Raw genomic sequence first — 19333 nt, forward strand, 5'->3', positions numbered from 1 at the left:
CGAAAGGAATTATAGAATTGCTCAGGGAATAGTAGCTGTGAAGTAATAAGGAAAAGTCCATTGCCAACATGACTAAAAGGTTCGAGGCATTTAAAATTAATATATTTTAATGGTATTCCGGTATTGGATAATGCTAGTGACTGGTTTAGGTGGAATTGGAAGGTCAAGGAGTTCATTCGCATGTCTGCCATTGCCGACGAAGGAGCGATTCCACCAATAGAAGAAGAAGCACGGCAATGGACTTACCACCAAATTTCTACTCTGCGATGATCACGGCGAAGCTGACAGACAATGCGGCGCCAAGGATCAACGCCTTCAAGATTCCTCGAGTTCAGGTGCTTCTCAAGGCAGTTCAAGGCAACATCAAACCAGGAGGCTCTGGCACATATATTAACCTCCAACAACAATACATGTCCCTTGCATGGGAGAAGTGTGGGAGCGCTCAAGCACTCGGAGCAAAGATCCGGAAGATCCATGCTGAAAACCCCCTCCTTGACCCTGAATGGGTGCGCAAGGGGTGTGGGGATTGAGTTCAATGTTCATGCAAATAGACTTTGTACAACAAGGATTTTACATTACATATTACAGTTTACAGTATTACACGCGATCCGAATTGAGTAGTAAGTTTGATTGTCCAAGTAGGAGGTAAGTACATCAAAAAGTACAACGTACATCGAGGGCGAGGGCGAGCAAAAAAAAAAAAAGTCTAAGCATAGTGATTCTTGGATAGCATCGAGAGTGTAAAATGAGTGAGATGTAAGACCATAAGCATAGACAGACATACAAACGCCGAAGTTACACCCGAGGCAGATGCAGTAGCGAGTGTGAAGGGATAAAAGACGAAAGGAAAAGCGTGGAGAATAACAACTCTGATGAAATCAAGCTCATACTTGATGTTAGATGACGTATGTAAACATCAAATGGCAAGTGTGAGCGAGGGGTATTGGCACATGTGCGTATCAACGGGTGAACAGCTTTTTCAAAAGCAGAAATATGGAAATGTGAAAAGGAAATAAAAGTCATATGGGAATGTTGATGAGGGAATCGATAGTCAGATAGATAGGAAAGATGAGGGATGCGTGAATAGGTAGCATCGGTGATTAAGTAAAGATCAGATTGCTAAAGGAAACACAAAAAGAAAAGAGAAATCGAGAGCCGGCTCGATTAGTGAGACCGACGACCGCCCATGTAGGAGCCGGTTGCGGAGGCGAGGAAGCGAGCGACGAAGCCGCCGCTGTGTGCGTGGCTGCTGGTCTTCTGCTTCTTGGATGGTTGGCGGATAGGCTCGAGGGACTTCTTTGATTCGATGTGAGCGACGTTGACATAGCCGTAGTTGAGAGAGAGGGAGGCCGGGCTGCGGGATGTGTCGGTGAGCAAGAGGTCATCGGCACCCTGGGAGGAAACTGTGCTGATGGAAGCCGGTGTGCCTCTCGAGCTTGGTGCGACGCTGGAAGAGCGCGAGCAGAGAGAGTTGAAGGTCTCGGCGTGGGAGAGTGCTGGCACGTCGCAGACGGATGGCGGGGAAGTAGAGCGGTTAATTCGGGCGGGGGATGCGCGCTGGCGCTGGTAGGGATTGTAGCGTTCGTGTTCGGCCACGTTTTGTGTTCCGTAGTGGGCGTTGTGCATTGTTGGACAGGAGACGTGGCTAGGGAGACGACGGATGGAGCTCTCGTTTCCGCGACGGGTCTCGCCACGGGCTTCGAGCTTTTGACGACGGAGGCGGCTGGCCAGCAGATCCGCTGATGCGTGGAGACGGCGCCTAAGGGTTGGTTAGTGGGTGTCAGGATATTAGACTATAAAACGGGATGCCATACCATTCGCGGTGTTGTTGTTGTTTGCGGCGGTATTCCTCCTCGTCGAGACGCTCTTGCTCTTGGGCGATGAGACGCTGGCGGTGGGGGACGAGGAAGGGCTCGAGGTAGGTGAAGAGGTCCTGTTCACTGATGCGCAGGTCCCAATCCAAAAGGAAGAGAAGCTGGCGTTCCATGAGGTTGACCTCGGGGAGAGAGAAGCCGAAGCTCTCGAATCCCTTCACTGCGGTGTAACGGGCCCAGTGTTTGTTCTTGGGGCTGGAGTCGTTCAGGTTCTTAGCGGCGAGGATGAGTGAGGCGAGGAAGATGCGGTGCACTGTGCATCGCATGCCCTTTGCGACTGGGGGCAGACGAGAACGAAGACGACCGAGGTAGACGAGACAGCTCATGAGGGTGGGCACCTGCACCTGCGACCGGGCGACGAGTGAGGCGATGAAGGCCTCGATTGAGGGGAGAGCAGGCAGGTCAGAGGGTTCCATTGGAGGGGTGGATGGTGGTGTAGGTTGGCCGTTGTGGTTGACAGTGTTGGTCACATGCGCCTCACAGCGGATGACCTGGGCTGCTTGTTGAGCAAGGTATGACACCATTTCACGAGTCACCCGGGTAGTAACGAACTCATCGAGAGCCGCTCGGTTGAGTGTCAAGGAATCCATATTGTGATTGAGGAATATGATAGAGAGGGGTGATAGAGGTAGGATGTCGGAGAAGAGGTCGAGGATGGGAATTAAGTATGTCGATAAATAGGCAGAGATCAAGTGAGATCAAAAGGCAATGGATTGTCTCGAACAATCCAATTCAAGGATCTTTAGACGAAAAACGAGACAAAGGTCTTTGTGTTTGTATCAGATGAGAGTCGACACAATGTGAAGCAAAGACGAAAATCAGATCAAAGACCAAACACAAATGTCGAATTGAGAAAAACGAATTCCTGACCAGCAGGATAACTTTCAGATGAAGTACTTTCTTTTTTTCTTTCCTTGAAAAAAGAATGTTGCAGTAAGGATGGGATAGTTGGGGTTGTCGTGTCAACGCCTATCGATAGCCCTAACTGAGAGCTTCAAAGTGAGACCTGAGAACGATATTTATTCGAGACACAATCCACAGTTCACTGCAAGTGAGCAATAGATTGGAAATAATGTTTCTGGTTGAAATTATTATAGAAAAGGCGAACTGATCAAAAGAAGAGGGCAATTATAAAAGGAAAGGATGACGACGTTGAGCATGTGGATGAATCTCGTGAAGAATCTGGGCGGAATACCTGTCTAGTTATAGTATCTGGTATGCGCCAGAGTGGGAGTAGGAGGGGGGGGATACGGTGTTTTCCCCTGCAAGGACGGGTCATCCAGTTAGAAGACAGAAGGATTTGGCCAAGCACAGGGGTAGAATAGAGAGAACCTGCATAGTTGGATCTAAGATGCTCCAACCTTTTTGGCGCGCGGAGTCTGAGACGAAGGAAAGTGATCTGATTTGCCGATAGAGAACGGGTGATGTACACTTGATAGACTATTATTGTACCTGTGCGTTATTATCCCTAGATTCATCCAATAGAGGGTGGCGTGCCTCATTTTGATTGTTGGTTATTTCCAACGTTGGACATTTAACTGGATTTACTTGGTCAACTTGAATTCTACGTGTGATAGTATTGTACATTATACATTAGACCAAAATAAGGGGCATATTGGCATCCCATCCAACATCACAAAGTCGGCCGATCCAGGATCGCCCATACAATACGGAGTATAGGTTCCACTCAATTATTCAAGAACTATGAAACTCGCGATCGTCTCATAACTACGGGTCATTCCATTCCTTGAACGCGTACCAAAATAGTAAATAGTCTATTGACAACATAGGTCCTACATAATGTTACCTTACTGCCTAATCTTTTGTACGAATCAAACTAAGAATCCAACAAAACCAACATGTCAATCACCTAAAACAAACCTCAGCTGAAAAAAACAAAATGTGGCGATTTCAAGTTGGCGCCGCGAACTCGCGTTAGTGCCCAATCACTCGAAACCTGTCAGTTTCCGATCTGATCACCGTGGGGCGAGACACCTGGAATCCCTGTCAAAGTGTTCCTTTACAGCTACAACTGTCCTTTCTACGGAGTACACTCCATTTCCCCTCTCATTGGATCCCCCTGTCACGGCGCGAGTTTAGCGTGTTCGAGGGATATGTTCAACATGCCCGATGACCTATGACCTATGACCTCTAGAGAAATACCAACAACCAACAGATAATTATCCGAACCTTGAAGTGATCCCGCCTCACATAAGGCAGGTCACATCATTCCAAAGGTTCCCGATCACCCTTTTTCCTTCGCCCTTTGGATCTATCGAATTTACCAACCTCCTCCCAACCACTTTTTTCCTTTTCTCCCCGACCCATGCAGTAATGCAGTAATCGAGTGGGATGCATGCAATGTTCCGTGCATAGCACTCTTAGCATGTTGGTTCCTCCCATTTACTCCGTACTCCGTACTCCATACTCCATCCACACCCTCCCGTAGCCTAAAAAAAGGACAGAACACACTGCATATGCATACGGAGTACACATGCATCTATATAAGCGCCCGTCTTCCCCCCCGCCAGCGTGATTCCCACCTTCCCGCCCTTCCGCCCAGCGCTTACAATCCCAACATCATGGAAGCGCTGCGACGTTGGGTGTTTCTAATTTTACATTTTACATTTTCCATTTGACGCATTTTCTTTGTGTTTTGTTATATTCTTAGATGTTTCTCTACGCGCGCTACCTCCTGCGTTCTCACTACCCCAGACCCCATGCGCGGGTCGTCACCCGCCATCCCGCCTGAGCCGAATCAGTGTGCGATTTGGAATGTTGGTGGGAGACTGCGCCTCGTTTCAGGATCGGGCGTCTCGCTCTCGTGTCGCTGTTGGATATGCGGTTGGATGAGAGTGCTTGATACACTAGGTTCTTTTTTTGCGATATTTTGGTATGCCCACAGGTGTTCGCACAGATGTTCCCACAGCTGTGGGAACACCTGTGGACTAGGCTCCATCGTTATGGGGCCGTTGTGATCCTGAGTGTTTGGTGGAGATAGGCGCTTGGATGGGGCGGTTTCAGGATGGTAGGGCTTGTTTCAGTTGTAGGGTCGGCGGTTAGAAATCATCTGGGTGAGGTCTACGGGTGGGATTGGAGTGGAACACTGACTATGCGACCGTGTGGATGGAGGTGTAGCACGTTGATACTAATGTGACCATGTGTCTTATTGATATTTATAGGTGTATCTATTATTGGAAGTGCGAATTATCGCTCATTCCCAAGTTGTGTGGATTTTAGTGTGATTTCATTTCTCAATGAATACACCATCTCATCCAAGTCCTAATTATACATTCTCTCAGACCACCCAACTCGCCGTTTAAACAGCAGAGTAAGAAGATCCAAGTCTCAATCACCCACTTGTGCTAAAACTGTCTGACTGACAATTTACAGAAGCTCAACCCAGTAGTTGGAAACAGTCAGCTCAGCAGTACCGATGAAGGGCTCAGTGCCAGCCTGGACAGTCTTCAAGTACTTGTCGGTGGGCAGACCGTGGTTCTGGGTGAGGTAGTTGAAGAAGTACAGCAGGTCACCACCGAAGTTGGTAACGGCAGACTTAGCGACGAAGCTGTAGACAGTCATATTGCCGTTGGGACCGACCCAGACATCCCACTCCACACCGTTAAGAGAGACGGTAGCAATGGTCTTTCCGGTGCTGGAGATAGGGCCGGCACCACCGATAGCGGCAAGCCAGACCATGATCTCGTACTCCTCACTGCCGGTAGGAGTAGAGCTGAGGAACAAGTCGTACGCGACATCGGCAACGATGTTGGTGTTGGAGTAGCTATTCCAGAGGTGGTTAGCGGGTATTCATCCTCAACCACGTGCACCGGTGTCAAAAAAAAATTTACCTCCAGGTCCAGGCGGACTTAAGACTCTTAACGGTGCTCAGGATCTGAGGAGTGAACTTGAGCGCGGCACTGGCGTAGCTCTTGACCTGGTTCGTGTAGGCACCGCCCCACGAGTAGGAGGTGTGCCATGCGACGGCGTTGCCGTTGCTCCAGTCGAGAGTGGTGCACTGCTTGCCGTTGGTATCCTTGGCTTGGTTCCAGAGGTTGTTGTAGATGATGAACTTGTCAGTGGTGGTTGTGCCCCACTGGTCGCAGAATTGGACGCTGCGAGCATTCAGGGCTCCGTTGGCAGGGACGGTGGAGGCATCGCCCACGGCGGACAGAGCCAGGGAGACGAGAGACATGGGGGCGATGAAGGACTTCATGGTTGCTGTTGGAACTGGTGTTCAGGGTGGATGAGGGTTGTTTTTGAAAAGGGGGCTCGTTCTGGTGGCATGAAGTCGGGTTTGTCGGTCGACTTTATACTGTTTGTACATGGCTTCATTCGGAGGTCTGCTGTTTAGGGAATAACTTGAACTCTAGACCGGTGATGGGCTCACGTTTCGTATAGAGCACCGAACAGTCCTGTCTCACTTTTCATATTGGGGGCGTGCTATTTCCTATCCAACGAGATCGTGAGCAGCACCCCACAACATCGGATAATACCAAAACCTAAAAAAGCTTGCATGGGGCAGAGGCTACGGAATACGGGAAAGATTGTCGCATAACGTGTGGCTGTAGCCAGGAACCCTTGTTCTGCAGGGCTTTGTTCGTTCCCTCCGTCGTGTTTTATTCGTTTCCCTATCGAGAAGCTCTCCGTTAGCAGCGAATATGAGACGACGGCGTCGCAGAGTGGGGCGGGGGCGAAGGGTTACTTCTAGAACGCGGTCAAATCGGAGATGGTGAAGGTATCCGCTTTATTGCAAAATCCCGAGAATCCGAGGTTCCCCTGAATAAACTGTCAACTTGAAATATTTGCGAAGTTTCTCCGAGGGTATTTAGACCCTTTCTGTGAGTGTACTCCGTATCCATTATTTGTGCAATGTCCGAACACATGGTCAAATCGACTAGTGCAAGGAGGCCAATCCACATAGGCCAATCCACAGGGTCATTTGGGTTCTTCAGCTGCACGTGCCCCACAAATCATCTCCTTTAAGTCGCCGGAAAAAAAGGCTGCTGATTCCGAGACCTTGGCTGGATATGTCCTTCACGGAGACATGGCGGAATGCCGACCGTTTTTCAACGGGCCATGATCGACATTTTGACCTTAAAATGCACGTCTAACTACTCCGTACAGGGGTCCCAAATGGTTCTTCATCCGGATATCGCCTTGAGGGGTATGTCCTGTACGGAGTTCTCAGAGCAGAGATGGGTGCATCATAATCGTCATCTGCTAGGATCCTCACTCAATCACCAAATTTAGCCTTTATTTAGCCTTTATTTAGCCTTTATTAGCCTACTGGCTTCGCATCCTTCACATAGGTCTAGCATGGCATTTTGCTGGTGACAGAAGTCAGCAAGCACGAACCACCCTCGTTGTATCACCTGGAACAGACAGTGGCGGTCAAGGCAGCAGTCAAGGACCTTGTGCACGTACCAAACGAAGCCGGCTACTTCCGTGAGCACTTGGCGGCAGGAGAAGCTGTCTTTGATATTGGATACACCAGATGGTTGTCAATGGAAGTATTTCATACTGGCATGTGGAAATCAGGCTCTAATTGTGATTCACAATGGTTGCCACTGCGTGACCTAAGTCTAACTTGCCTGTAGGATACCCAGCCGTAGTGCATAAGAGTGGAGTATGAGGTTATGGCTAAAACGCGGTGTAGGGTAGCCAGTGTCCAGCTGATCCATGAGAACAGGGCGTTCCTTTCAGACAGCATTAGCTATCTGAGACAGAGTGGCCCCTGTATAGTACGTTATAGTAGACATGCTAGTCTATACAGAGTAGCTCCCATGTGTGGGACAAGTCATCCTTTGCCAAGAACTAAAAACCAATAAACCGTGATATAGAGTGCCCAAGGACTTGTCTTAAAGGGAGTGGATATAAGAATGATGCAAGAATAAGGGGTAATCGTAAAGCAACAGTATAGGATATCTCTAAATTTAAATCCCTAACTAGCAAAGAACAAAACATCAAAGCAATAGGGACAAGATTCATGACAGACAATATGTATGAATGAGACAAGAATAAATCAAACAAGTTCTGAAGTGAACAAACAATCAACAAAGCAATGGAAAAAGAATTTCATGACCAACAGACAACATGTAAGAGAAAAAGGAAAGAGACAAGAGTAAACAGACATACAGGCCTTAGGCAAACACACTGTCAACAAACATCAACATTGAAGAAAAGAACTGTCCTCAGGAAGGAACCCTTGGACAACAGAGCGCTATCTCTGTTGGGGGGGGGGGGGGGTCCAAAANCTATCTCTGTGGGGGGGTTCCAAAAATTGGCTCAAAGAGCACGGTGTTCAGCTCCCACAGGTCAGTGGAGACCCCAGGAAAGTACAGTCTGTTATCCACAGAGGGCGCGGGGGGAACGAGTCCGGGCCGCGACATGCTTCGTGCCATTGGACCAGGACCAAGGCCCCTATCCATCAGACTAACCTGCACCGCAGCAAAGACCAAGGGAGACTGAACGTCCAGGAACCACGATGTGCAATGTGGACCTGGAGGGTTGAAGGAAGAAAGAAGAAGAGAAAGAAAAATGGGGAGGACGGGGATATTTATACCCTCCCAGTAGCTTAAGGCAATGGGGAAACTAGGGTTGGTGACGATTTTGACAAAAATGGAAGGCGCCCAAAAAGGAAGGCATACATGAGTGCATGCGTACATAGAAGTTACCAGCTACTCTGATATCTTGCAAACGATGTAAACTGCTAGCCCGGAAGCTTCGACATCAATACATCCATAGATATACCCGTGCAGTCCTAGAGTCGACTCGAGATTAGGTACGCTTCTATCAAGACATATATTGTCCATTTGCAGGTCAGATATCTCAGTCTTATTTACTAAATAAACACATTGCTTAGGCCACATCTGTTACGGTTCCGGGGTCTCATCAAGTTTTTCAAGAATCAGTCATGAATCATATCAGTGCAACGAGTATGTAGATCACCAATGATTTCGGAATGATGAGATGTCTTGCACTACGGTCTAATAGGGTTCACCCAGCACTTTTTGGAGAGAAAAAAGCCACAACATAGATGTTTCCAAACGCTCAGGTCTCGTTCTAGTGAGCCCTGTTCTCTCCTTTTCCTTCTAGCAATCATACCAGCCAAGACAGTCAAACTAGCCATGCGTCCTAGTACCAACAGCCCACCAGACGTAAGCCCAGCGAATGCAGCGTTTCAGCATCCGAGAAACGCCAATCTCTTTACCCAATCCGTTGTCAGGAGCGAAGATGTGACTCCCAGCGAGATCAACAACAATCGCCCTTATCACACTATACCCAAGCTGCAGGGAACGGAAACTGGATATTGGCATTACACCCCAAGGGAAGCGCTTTTCGGAAAGACTGGTCTTGATCGTGCGACCTATAACATCGTACACTTCCTACTAGTGTAGAAAGGCGTCTGCTTTTTCACCGGGGGGTACAATGAAATGGGCTACTTAAAGAAGAAACCTGGAGAGGGTCACCTGCAAGCTGTGCTAGAGACAGCATCGGTTGTGCTTGATCAACTCTATCCTTGAAATTCGGGGCACATGATAGAAAGATATATCTCGGCATGCGCTCCCGCGGACTGCACCAACTTGTCTAAGGATTTACCATTAATATTTTCAACAATCGTGAAACTTGCAGTAGCCATGTTACTAGAGCAGACAGTTGAGTTCAAATGTCTCTTTATTTAGATATTAATTTTGAATAGATTAGATCCACTCAGGGGTACGGAGTATGCAACATATGATGTGTAATCAATTTGAACCTCGGCATCTGGGCAGGGGTGGAGTCGGCATTCGGGGAAATTCATATCAGAACATACATGAACTTCAATGCGAAATCTTGTTTTCTAAGTACCTCATATACAGATATCTCAAATTTAGAACTGTTTGCTTGGAAATCCTTTGCCATTGAGGGTTTGATAGGCACTGCAATATCATACTGAGCACCGTCAAAATGAAAGAAGCCGTGGTATCAGAAGACCTCAAAGTCACTATCCAAGATGTGAATTTCCCAACAATTCCAAGCCCAGACCATCTCATAATCAAGGTGCATGTCTCTGGGTCCAATCCTAAAGATTGGGCGATGGCCGAACGATGTGAGTTGGCGACTTTGATTTACCAGTAGATTAGAAGCTCTACTGATGTATTCTACGTATAGTCCCTGGCATCAACCAAGGCGATGACATAGCCGGCGTTGTGCACTCAGTTGGCAGCAACGTGACTGAGTTCCGACCAGGAGATAGGGTCGCTAGCTTCCATGAGATGCTAAGCCCACATGGAAGCTATGGCGAATACGCAGTCGGGCGCGCAGATACCACATTCCACATCCCTGAACAAGTCTCTTTCGAAGAAGCCGCTACTATCCCGCTCGCTGGTATGACTGCTGCCCTCGGGTTATATCAGAGACTTAACCTACCTGTTCCCTGGCGTCCCGCCCAACAACGGCTCCCTCTTGTCATCTATGGAGCTGCGAGTGCCGTGGGAGCCTTCGCTGTCAAATTAGCTTCTCTATCCAACATACACCCATTGATATGTGTGGCTGGTCAGGGCGGTTCATTTGTTGAGACTCTCATTGATCGGTCAAAGGGGGATACTGTAGTTGATTACCGCAATGGCGACGACGCAGTTGTCGCGGGCTTGCGCGAAGCGCTGGAAGATGGCGAAAAGCTGGAGTACGCTTTCGATGCTGTGACCGGGAAAGGAAGCTATCAGAACCTGGCAAAGGTTTTGGACGCAAGTACCGGCAAAATCACCGTCGTATTGGCGCGGAAGACGTATGAGAGCATACCCGATAGCGTGGAGCTCTCATATACCCAAGTTGGGAGAGTTCACTCTGCCAGTTACCCCGGAATTAAAAGAGAAAAGCGGCTTCTAGGTGCCTTGAATGATGAGGATTTCGGGCCCGTGATGTACAAATTCTTTGCAAGAGGGTTGTCCAAAGGTTGGTTTAAGGGCCATCCCTATGAAGTCGTTCCCGGGGGATTGAAAGGGATAGAGAGTGCTCTGCAGGATCTGAAAGGTGGGAAAGCAAGTGCAGTCAAGTATGTTTTCAGAATTGCCGAGACGGATGGACTGCGACAATCTCGTCTGTGATGTGTTTTGATCAGGACCATATATATACGCCGAACTTTCACGGGATCAACTGACGAATTCCATATTGGTCACGCGAGTGTTTTGCGTGCTATGAACATAAATTCAATCTTTCCCACTCTATATACTATTAAAATATTTATACTCTCATAATCTCTTCTAGTAAGCCCTGAGCTGGCATGTACTGGCCCGTACCAGAATTCATGGAGATAGTACGGCTTGATGCATTAGAAACATAGCATTGTATTTTCTTTAATGTAAGCTGCCGTATTGATACAGATATAGGAATATCTATATTCCGTGGGTTATCCTAATATAGACTAGCGTGTCTCGGTGCTGGAGGTATGAGAATCAACCGAAGAGTGCACAGGTGGTCACACCGGGATGTACTACTCCGTATATGTTGGACAATGTACAGTGCCTAGTGTAGGCAACAATCATTGACGAAATGCATTATCGAGGACGATTGGCCAATAGAAGAGACGATATTTCGGATTGCGAGCATCCGGCATGGCCTGTTGATGCGTCAGCCAAAATAAACAATGCAAACACATACAAACACATCTACAAACTATCCCAAACTATACAAACACTCTACAAATCGAATATCCAATACATGGGAAGTGTAGGTATTCAATTGATATATTAATATATGAGACACATTTGAGCAAGGAATTGATTATTTATATCATGTAGTAATGAATTGAACCAAAGCGAGGGAGAATCTCAATTGTTTTGCTTTGATGCCCCACCGGGTGGAACTCCGGGGTTTTCGCCAGGGGCTGAAATTAAATTTAAATGCTCGATTGCCTCTTTTTTCTACTCCAGGACCTTTCCCCAATCCCCACGATGCCTTCCAAATCCTCCAAGTCCTCCAGCTCCAGCTCCGGCTGCCGCTGCCGCTGCTTCTCCCTGAAGACCCTCAGCTACCTAGCCATTTTCCTGGCGTTCTTCTCCGCCGTCTACCGATACCTCGATGCGCGCCTTGAGCAATTCTACATCTTCGACCCAGAGCACCTGCACGATGTCTCTCAGCGCGCCATCAGCGCCCACGGCGAAGACACCCGCTCCATCGTCAACTTCATCGTTGCCGAGCTGGAGCAGAAAGTCGGCCCCAAGTACCTGAGCACCCAGGAGGAGTGGGTATTCAACAACGCCGGCGGCGCAATGGGCGCCATGTACGTGATTCACGCCAGTATCACCGAGTACCTGATAATCTTCGGTGAGTTTTGCGCCCGCGACAAAGACTACTATATCCATTTCCCCTTCTAACCACATTGGATTTTTCCCAGGTACCGCTATTGGAACTGAAGGCCACACCGGCCGCCACACCGCCGACGACTACTTCAACATCCTCCAGGGAACCCAGCTCGCCTACGTCCCCGGTGAGTTCAAGCCCGAGGTCTACCCCGCCGGTAGCGTGCACCACCTGGTCCGCGGCCAGGTCAAGCAGTACAAGATGGATGAGTCTTGCTTCGCGCTCGAGTACGCCCGTGGTTGGATCCCTCCCATGCTCTTCTTCGGTTACGCCGATACCTTCTCCAGCACTCTGGACTTCCCGACCTTGTGGGCTACCACCCGCATCACTGCCCGTGAGATGGTCGGCAACTTGTTGCAGTACAAGCTGTAATTGAGGATACCATTTTGGCTTTTTGTTGATATGGAGGCTTCAGTTGGGTTTATGAGGTCTATGTGGAATGTATGATATGGGCATTGGTTGGGCACCTGGCGAGGTGCTGTTCCGGTTGTAAAAGTTACTGGATACTTAATTGGTAGTACCGAGCATATTTTTTAATGAAATCATCAGCTGAGGTTGTCGAGCTGCCTCTGGGACACTGATCATGGAATTGAGGCATGACCTTCGAAGTATGGAACGATACTCCCACGTAGTACCACCAGTGGTTATTAGTAGACTGCCGGAGATCTATATAGTTCCAAGTGACCTATAGCTTTAGATAGATAATCTCACTGCAAAGTAGTCACATCCTCGCTAGGCGATTCCTAACTTCTTACTTGACTTTCCCCTTGGAAGCAAAGACATCTTTTAAAACTAACATTTGCGCAGCTATCTATAAGATACCAAAATTTTAGTTAAGGCTCAGGGTCCAGAGGTTGTCAAAGTGAAATTCAATCATCATACCCAGCCTACCTAGGTAGACCCCAGTGAATTGAATGAGTCAGTGAATAAAAATCATCTTCAAAGTAAATCGATTGTCAGAATAAGCTCTTGCTGAGCTGTGACCGACAAACGGACCCTCTGCGAACTGGATGGCTATGAATGTACAAATGGACAGCTCTATAAAAGCTTGCAGTTTGCTTGCGCATCTTCTCTTCATCTTTCATCCATCTATCAAAGTCTGCAATCAACGCAAATTATTTTATCACACCTCACTTTCTACTATCCTTGTTCCTAACCTTTTATCCACTTGGCCTCTTCGTCACCACTTCATTCCTCTGGCTATTGTTTCACCTGAGCACAATAGCCCATCATGGCTGGCTACTGTGGATGCCTTTGGAATGAGCCGGGCACCTGGAAGCCTCGGTACCTCCCGCAGGTCTCACTCAAGGCCCATGCAACCATCCTGTCTTCCGCAGCCCGTAGAACCTTGACACAGACATTTTCAACCCATCTGACAAGGCCATCGAAGAGATATCCTACAACTTCCCTCTTTACGATGGTGTCAGTGTTGTAGGGTTCGAATGTAAGGTTGGATCTCGTCTGCTGCACAGCAAGGTGAAGACCAAGTCACAGGCCAATACGGACTACCAAAATGCTGTGGCCCAAAATCAGACTGCTGCTGTCATGGACCACACCTCCATGAATGACGTTTTTGTCATTCGACTCGGCAACGTCCCTGCTCGTGGAAAGATCACCGTCGACATCACTTTCGTGGGAGAGTTGAAACAGGACTCCCAGACAGACGGCATCCGCTACACATTACCAAGCACCATCGCTCCTCGCTATGGAGCTGGAGCCTCTTACAGTCAAATGCAATTATCTTCATTAGGTCCGCCAGCCAACCTTCAAGGAATGTCTATCACTGTTGATGTTCAGATTGAGAAGGGTTTGGTGATACGAGAATTGGAATCCCCAAGCCACCGGGTCAAGGTCTCCCTCGGACGTGTATCTTCTACACCAGCAACATCCGCTGCCTTTGAGCCGTCGCAAGCATCTGCCTCTGTCATTCTACAGAACAATAGACCCGTGGTTCTTGAACAAGACATTGTCGTTCTCATTAAAGCGGACGGCCTCGATACACCTTGCGCATTGCTTGAAAGGCATCCAGCCATCCCTAACCAGCGAGCCCTGATAGCAACACTCGTTCCAAAGTTCAACCTGCGACCGGCTAATCCCGAGGTTGTCTTTGTGATTGGCAGAAGTGGAAGCATGGGGGACAAAATCCCAACCCTGAGATCTGCACTCCAAGTTTTCCTGAAGTCTTTGCCTGTCGGTATCTGCTTCAATATATGCTCTTTTGGGAGTTCCTATTCCTTCATGTGGGAAACAAGTCGGGTGTACGATGCAATTAGTCTGCAGCAAGCTTTGGAATTTGTTGGCACCATCGACGCGAATATGGGTGGCACCGAGATGCAACACGCAGTCGTCGCTACTGTGCAAAATCGACTCAATTCCAAAGATCTGGATGTAAAATCCTCACCGATGGGGAGATATACCACCAGAGTGAATTGTTCGACTTCGTCCGCGAAAAGGCTGCTGACAATACTGCTCGGTTCTTCTCCCTTGGGATTGGTAAAGCCGCATCTCACTCTTTGATTGAGGGAATCGCAAGAGCTGGCAATGGATTCTGCCAATCAGTTACGGAGTATGAAGAGCTTGACCGTAAGGTCGTCCGTATGCTCAAGGGTGCTCTGACCCCTCACGTCCACGACTATAAGCTCGAAGTTGAATATGACACCGAAACAGAGCAGGAGTTCGACTTTGTGAGCGAGACTGAGAATATTACCGACTCTGAGACTGAGATCAAAGACAAGGAGGGAGATGGAGATGTTCCCAGGGAAGAAACAACACACAGCTCATCGCAGCCAATCCTATTGTACGACGAGAGCTTCCAGGAACCCGATGTGGATGTTGATGCCAAAAAGAGAGCAACTGTAAAACTTCCCGCTCTCACCTCTCCAAGGGTAATCCAAGCTCCCTACAACATACCACCCTTGTACCCGTTCATCAGGACAAATATCTTCCTCCTAATGGACCCGCACTCGTCCGAGAAGATCCCTACTTCCTTGAGACTCAGTGCTACTTCCCACGACGGTCCACTAGAGCTGCGGATCCCAATCTGCGACATCGTAACCGGCGAGACAATCCACCAACTAGCTTCACGCAAAGCTGTGATTGACCTCGAAGAGGGACACGGCTGGCTTTCCCATGCCAAGGGCGAGAACGGAAACGAATTCAAACAGCTCCACGCAGAGACAAAGCAGAGGCTTGCAGAGCATGAATGCCAGAACCTCGGAATCAAGTTCCAGGTCACTGGAAAATACTGCTCGTTCGTGGCCTTGGAAGAGAGCAGCTGTTCGTCTTCGGAACAACATATCCCGAAGGAACACACCCCGAAGGAACATGCCGTAGAGCGAGTTTCTCCAAGTTTCCAGTCTTCTAGGTCGTCATATGCTCCAGCCGCTGCTAGAATGATGAGTTCTAGGTTCTCGAATGCATGCGCACGCACTGGTGGCTCGCAGTATTGCGAGATCCCAACGTTTGATTCAGAATTTCCCAGGCTACTTTCAGTACTACGGAGCATCACAGTGTACACCCATGGAACCTGGAGGCTTGGGCTGTCTGTCTAATGCACCTAACTTACCTGCAACTCCAAGACTTGGTGGCTTTAACCAAGCCCAAATGGCAGCAGGGCCTCCACTTCAGATGGCGGCGGTTGGCAGACCCCGGATCCAAATGATGGCAATTACAAGGCGCGGGATTCCTATTCAGACCGAGACTCCTCCACAGACGAGAATGCACGAACTTATTCAGCTGCAAAAATTTGAAGGTAGCTGGATGTGGTCGACCGAACTCTTTGAGCTTTTGGAGTGTGACATGAACGCAACAATGGAAAAATTGGCGATACTGTACCACCGTGCTAATCGAGAGATTGAAAATGGGTTCCCGCATGGCGACGAGGCTACGGTTATCGCAACTCTGCTTGCAATGGAATGGCTACGGAGGAGGCACCCAGCGTTGAGGGCTGTTTGGGAGCTTGTCTATGCCAAAGCTTCCGAGTGGGTTCGACTGGAGTTGAACAAGATGCGGAGTCAGGGTTCACCTGCGGCTATCATAGCAACAATGCAGACAGGGATTTTTCATATGATCTAAGAGACGGTCTCGGTGAAGAAGGTGGATTTTGATATTGGTTCTTACACATTTGCTTACAAGATTGCTCAGGGGATGACGATACATATTTGCTTGGAATTGGGGAAAAAGAAAGAAAAACACAAAATACTGGATAGTTTTGCAATGGAAGGAAAGCCCTCATATCATTTTTTGTTTCAAAAATAGAGATAATGACCTATGTTCATCATCCGACGCTATGATACGTATGTAGGTATGGGATGTACTCTTTTCTCGTCGGGAGGATTTTCGCAATATGATCGATGTAGGCAGCCCCCGCACCAGGTTAGACTTCAGTAGTGGTGACTACGAGGGAAATAGGGTCAGCCTCGGCCACAGGAATGTAGGGATGTGGGGATTACCTCGAGAGGAGCTTTGAACCGCGACCACGGCAAGCGTGCGTGAGTGGTGGTGGTGGAGGAGAAAAGACGGAGACGATTGCGTAGGCTTTAACGCCCAGGAATGAGGGAATCCCAGGAGTTGAATGGGTGCGAAGTCCGGCATATCCAGGCTTGAAGCCTAAGCCCTTAACCTTAAGTTGAGGGCTCTTGATTAAGAGCGCTGTTATCTCACGATTGAAGGTGGCTAGAAGGGTTAGATCTCTGTATCGGCGTATGCGGAGGAATCGACGTACTATTCACGAGCCTTGCTTTCCACACATCTTGCCAAGACAAAGTATCAACCACATGTTGGGAGATTTTGACCAGGACCTCCTCGGGAAGTGACATTTTGTTCAAGACTTCTGAAGCGATCCGGTATATGTGGACCGAGGTGAGGTTTGATTTAGATATACGAATGTATCAGGATGAAAGTCGGGCATGGTCCGTCAAGAAAGTCGACGAAATTGAGGTACGGTGAGTCTGTATGTGGTGGTCAAAGATATGCAGAGAAGGACAGGAAGATTGAAACAAGATAAAAGCAGAGTGAGAAATCAGGGACAGGAGAGGAGAGAAATAAAGGTAGAGGAGTAATTGCATTGACCTTCTTTGTCAGGCTTTCACATGCTATTTAGCTGGCTTCAGTCTCTTTTTAGATAGTACCAGGTTTATTTTTCTTGTCTCTCTCCCCTCTTGTCAAATTTCCATTTCAGATGGTTGTTTACAAATGAGCTTCTTGGGGTTGAAAGCGGGTTGGAAGGCTCGGTAGATGATTTGGAGGAGAGATGAAGCAAAATGACTAGACGATTGGGCTCTGGCTAATTTAACTCTTTGGTTAAATGGCCAGACTCTTCATAGAGCAAATTTATAGAGAACGAGGACAGTAGTGAACGGGAGGAATGCTAAGTTCCTATATAGTGAAGGTGGTCATGGAGGCAACTCTCCCTGTGCCGGAGTCCTATAGTAAGATGCGAGTTGATATATATACCCACAGCCAGCTTTGCAAGAACAGGATACATACATACAAAGGAATTGAGGTCTGGCAAACAAGGAAATTGTAACAACGTTGGCCTGTAAGAGACAAACATTTACTACCATGACCCTTAGTGTCTATTCACCGGACATTGGAGACTGTATTTCACCTTCATTTGTCATAGACCTAGTTCTATATTATTTTTTCAGTCACACCAATGCATCTTCAAATGGTACAGATATATCGCATGGACGGTTACTGCATAGCATACCCTCAAGGATCCTACGGCGTCCGACAGATGACCTGTGTTATTGTCTCCAGAGCAGTAGACATAGACCCGAAGACTTAAGCATCACCACACGCAACATCGAGGAGGAATCTAACTGCCCCCCCGGCAAGGCAACATGCACCGGCTCATATTAAATAGCTATATCCCCAATCAGTTTGAATCTGTCGACCCAGGCAACGATCTTCTCAAGCACATCCCGCAACACCACGGTGCTTCTACTGGAGGTCTTGTACCGCCACTACTTGCGGACACAAAGATGCTTTTGATCATCTGCTAATTTCATTACTGCATTGGTGATGTCCAACTTGCGGGCGCTAAATAATTACAGACTTGTTTTGTGCTCATCTTCGGGGAGATCGATGGCCTTTCCCCAGTAATCAACTGGAAGTGGTATGGCCATTACGTGATAATTGAGAAATATTACCTGTTATGTAGAATCAAATGATTTAAATATTGTGTTTTCCTTTGTCTCTATTAAATTGAGAAGGTGTGGGACATATAAGCCTCCCGACTTCTACTCTTGCAATGGGGACGGGTGTCTAAAATTGTGGGCATGAAATCTTTCTAACCACGTGGCCTTCGCGCTTAAGACTAGGGAGGCGTGATCATTGTATATTTAGTACGGAGTAGCCTACTCCAATTTTACCCCTGTTTCGAGGAAATGAGTGAAAGGCGTGACGCACCCCCTTTCCAACTATGCTCGCGTCTAGGGCTACGGCGGCATACTGATTATTAGAGAGACAGCCAATAAGAAGTGATAAAAAGAGCCGTCTTACTTATATAGGGCCGAATTTTCCCCTCTTAGACTAGTTAATCCTGTAGCTTAGTTAAACTAGTAGGAGACCATAGCTTAGTAGCGCTAAATGGTAGGGTATGGTTAACAGGCATAATAACCTGTTTCAAACCCCAGTAGTTAGTACGGGGTTTCATAGGCTACGGATAAATTCTCTAAATTCTATAAATAGAGATTTACTAAAGCCTTACTAAAATATCTAATCATAAATAAAGAGAAGCGCTTATAGTCCTAAGACGTATACTCCGTATACTAGTAAGAATTGTCCGTGCTGCATGTAAATATGCAGGTGTTGCCAGCGCACAGAATATGGATATGTACCCTGCCACAGCCCGGGCGAGAACTACACTAATGTATATGCACCTACTTGCTTTTTTTGCTTGTCATACCAATACTGATAATTCTTACCAATCAATTACTATCATACAGCTTATAGCTTTAACTATATTTCATATTCTGTATGGACATCATAAGATGCACTTTTTTATGGTATCCGCAGCCATAGCGGTCTATATATATGTACAGTGACTACGCAAAAGTGTTAACACCCCTTAAGACCCACCTATCCCACCGCCCGTAGCTCGGCTCTACCGC

The 19333-nt window shown here is 47.8% G+C and overlaps 7 protein-coding genes across 7 annotated transcripts; 4 read left to right on the top strand and 3 right to left on the bottom strand.

Moving 5' to 3' along the window:
• Positions 1-266: 266 nt before the first annotated feature.
• On the top strand, positions 267-530 carry PEX2_072070 (uncharacterized protein; the record flags this gene model as incomplete). Its single annotated transcript, XM_016744477.1, has 1 exon — positions 267-530. One exon carries the CDS (start codon positions 267-269, stop codon positions 528-530), a length of 264 nt encoding a protein of 87 aa, XP_016597061.1.
• Positions 531-1164: 634 nt separating this feature from the next.
• On the bottom strand, positions 1165-2464 carry PEX2_072080 (cyclin family protein; the record flags this gene model as incomplete). Its single annotated transcript, XM_016744478.1, has 2 exons — positions 1165-1759; positions 1815-2464. 2 exons carry the CDS (start codon positions 2462-2464, stop codon positions 1165-1167), a joined length of 1245 nt encoding a protein of 414 aa, XP_016597062.1.
• A 2797-nt stretch (positions 2465-5261) lies between these two features.
• xgeA (putative endoglucanase) lies at positions 5262-6090 on the bottom strand (the record flags this gene model as incomplete). Its single annotated transcript, XM_016744479.1, has 2 exons — positions 5262-5658; positions 5726-6090. The coding sequence occupies 2 exons, from the start codon at positions 6088-6090 to the stop codon at positions 5262-5264; spliced, it is 762 nt and encodes a 253-aa protein (XP_016597063.1).
• Positions 6091-9824: 3734 nt separating this feature from the next.
• PEX2_072100 (zinc-binding alcohol dehydrogenase family protein) lies at positions 9825-10963 on the top strand (the record flags this gene model as incomplete). The annotated part of the gene is made up of 2 exons (XM_016744480.1): positions 9825-9966; positions 10029-10963. The coding sequence occupies 2 exons, from the start codon at positions 9825-9827 to the stop codon at positions 10961-10963; spliced, it is 1077 nt and encodes a 358-aa protein (XP_016597064.1).
• An 846-nt stretch (positions 10964-11809) lies between these two features.
• On the top strand, positions 11810-12590 carry erg2 (C-8 sterol isomerase ERG2; the record flags this gene model as incomplete). The annotated part of the gene is made up of 2 exons (XM_016744481.1): positions 11810-12182; positions 12253-12590. The coding sequence occupies 2 exons, from the start codon at positions 11810-11812 to the stop codon at positions 12588-12590; spliced, it is 711 nt and encodes a 236-aa protein (XP_016597065.1).
• Positions 12591-13449: 859 nt separating this feature from the next.
• Positions 13450-16292, top strand: PEX2_072120 (VIT and vWA domain-containing protein; the record flags this gene model as incomplete). The annotated part of the gene is made up of 4 exons (XM_016744482.1): positions 13450-13515; positions 13563-14606; positions 14672-15729; positions 15797-16292. 4 exons carry the CDS (start codon positions 13450-13452, stop codon positions 16290-16292), a joined length of 2664 nt encoding a protein of 887 aa, XP_016597066.1.
• Positions 16293-16665: 373 nt separating this feature from the next.
• On the bottom strand, positions 16666-17035 carry PEX2_072130 (uncharacterized protein; the record flags this gene model as incomplete). The annotated part of the gene is made up of 2 exons (XM_016744483.1): positions 16666-16892; positions 16942-17035. The coding sequence occupies 2 exons, from the start codon at positions 17033-17035 to the stop codon at positions 16666-16668; spliced, it is 321 nt and encodes a 106-aa protein (XP_016597067.1).
• Positions 17036-19333: the final 2298 nt, after the last annotated feature.

This window comes from Penicillium expansum, assembly GCF_000769745.1.
Source record: "Penicillium expansum strain MD-8 chromosome Unknown contig238, whole genome shotgun sequence".
NCBI classification, from domain to species: Eukaryota; Fungi; Ascomycota; class Eurotiomycetes; order Eurotiales; family Aspergillaceae; genus Penicillium; species Penicillium expansum.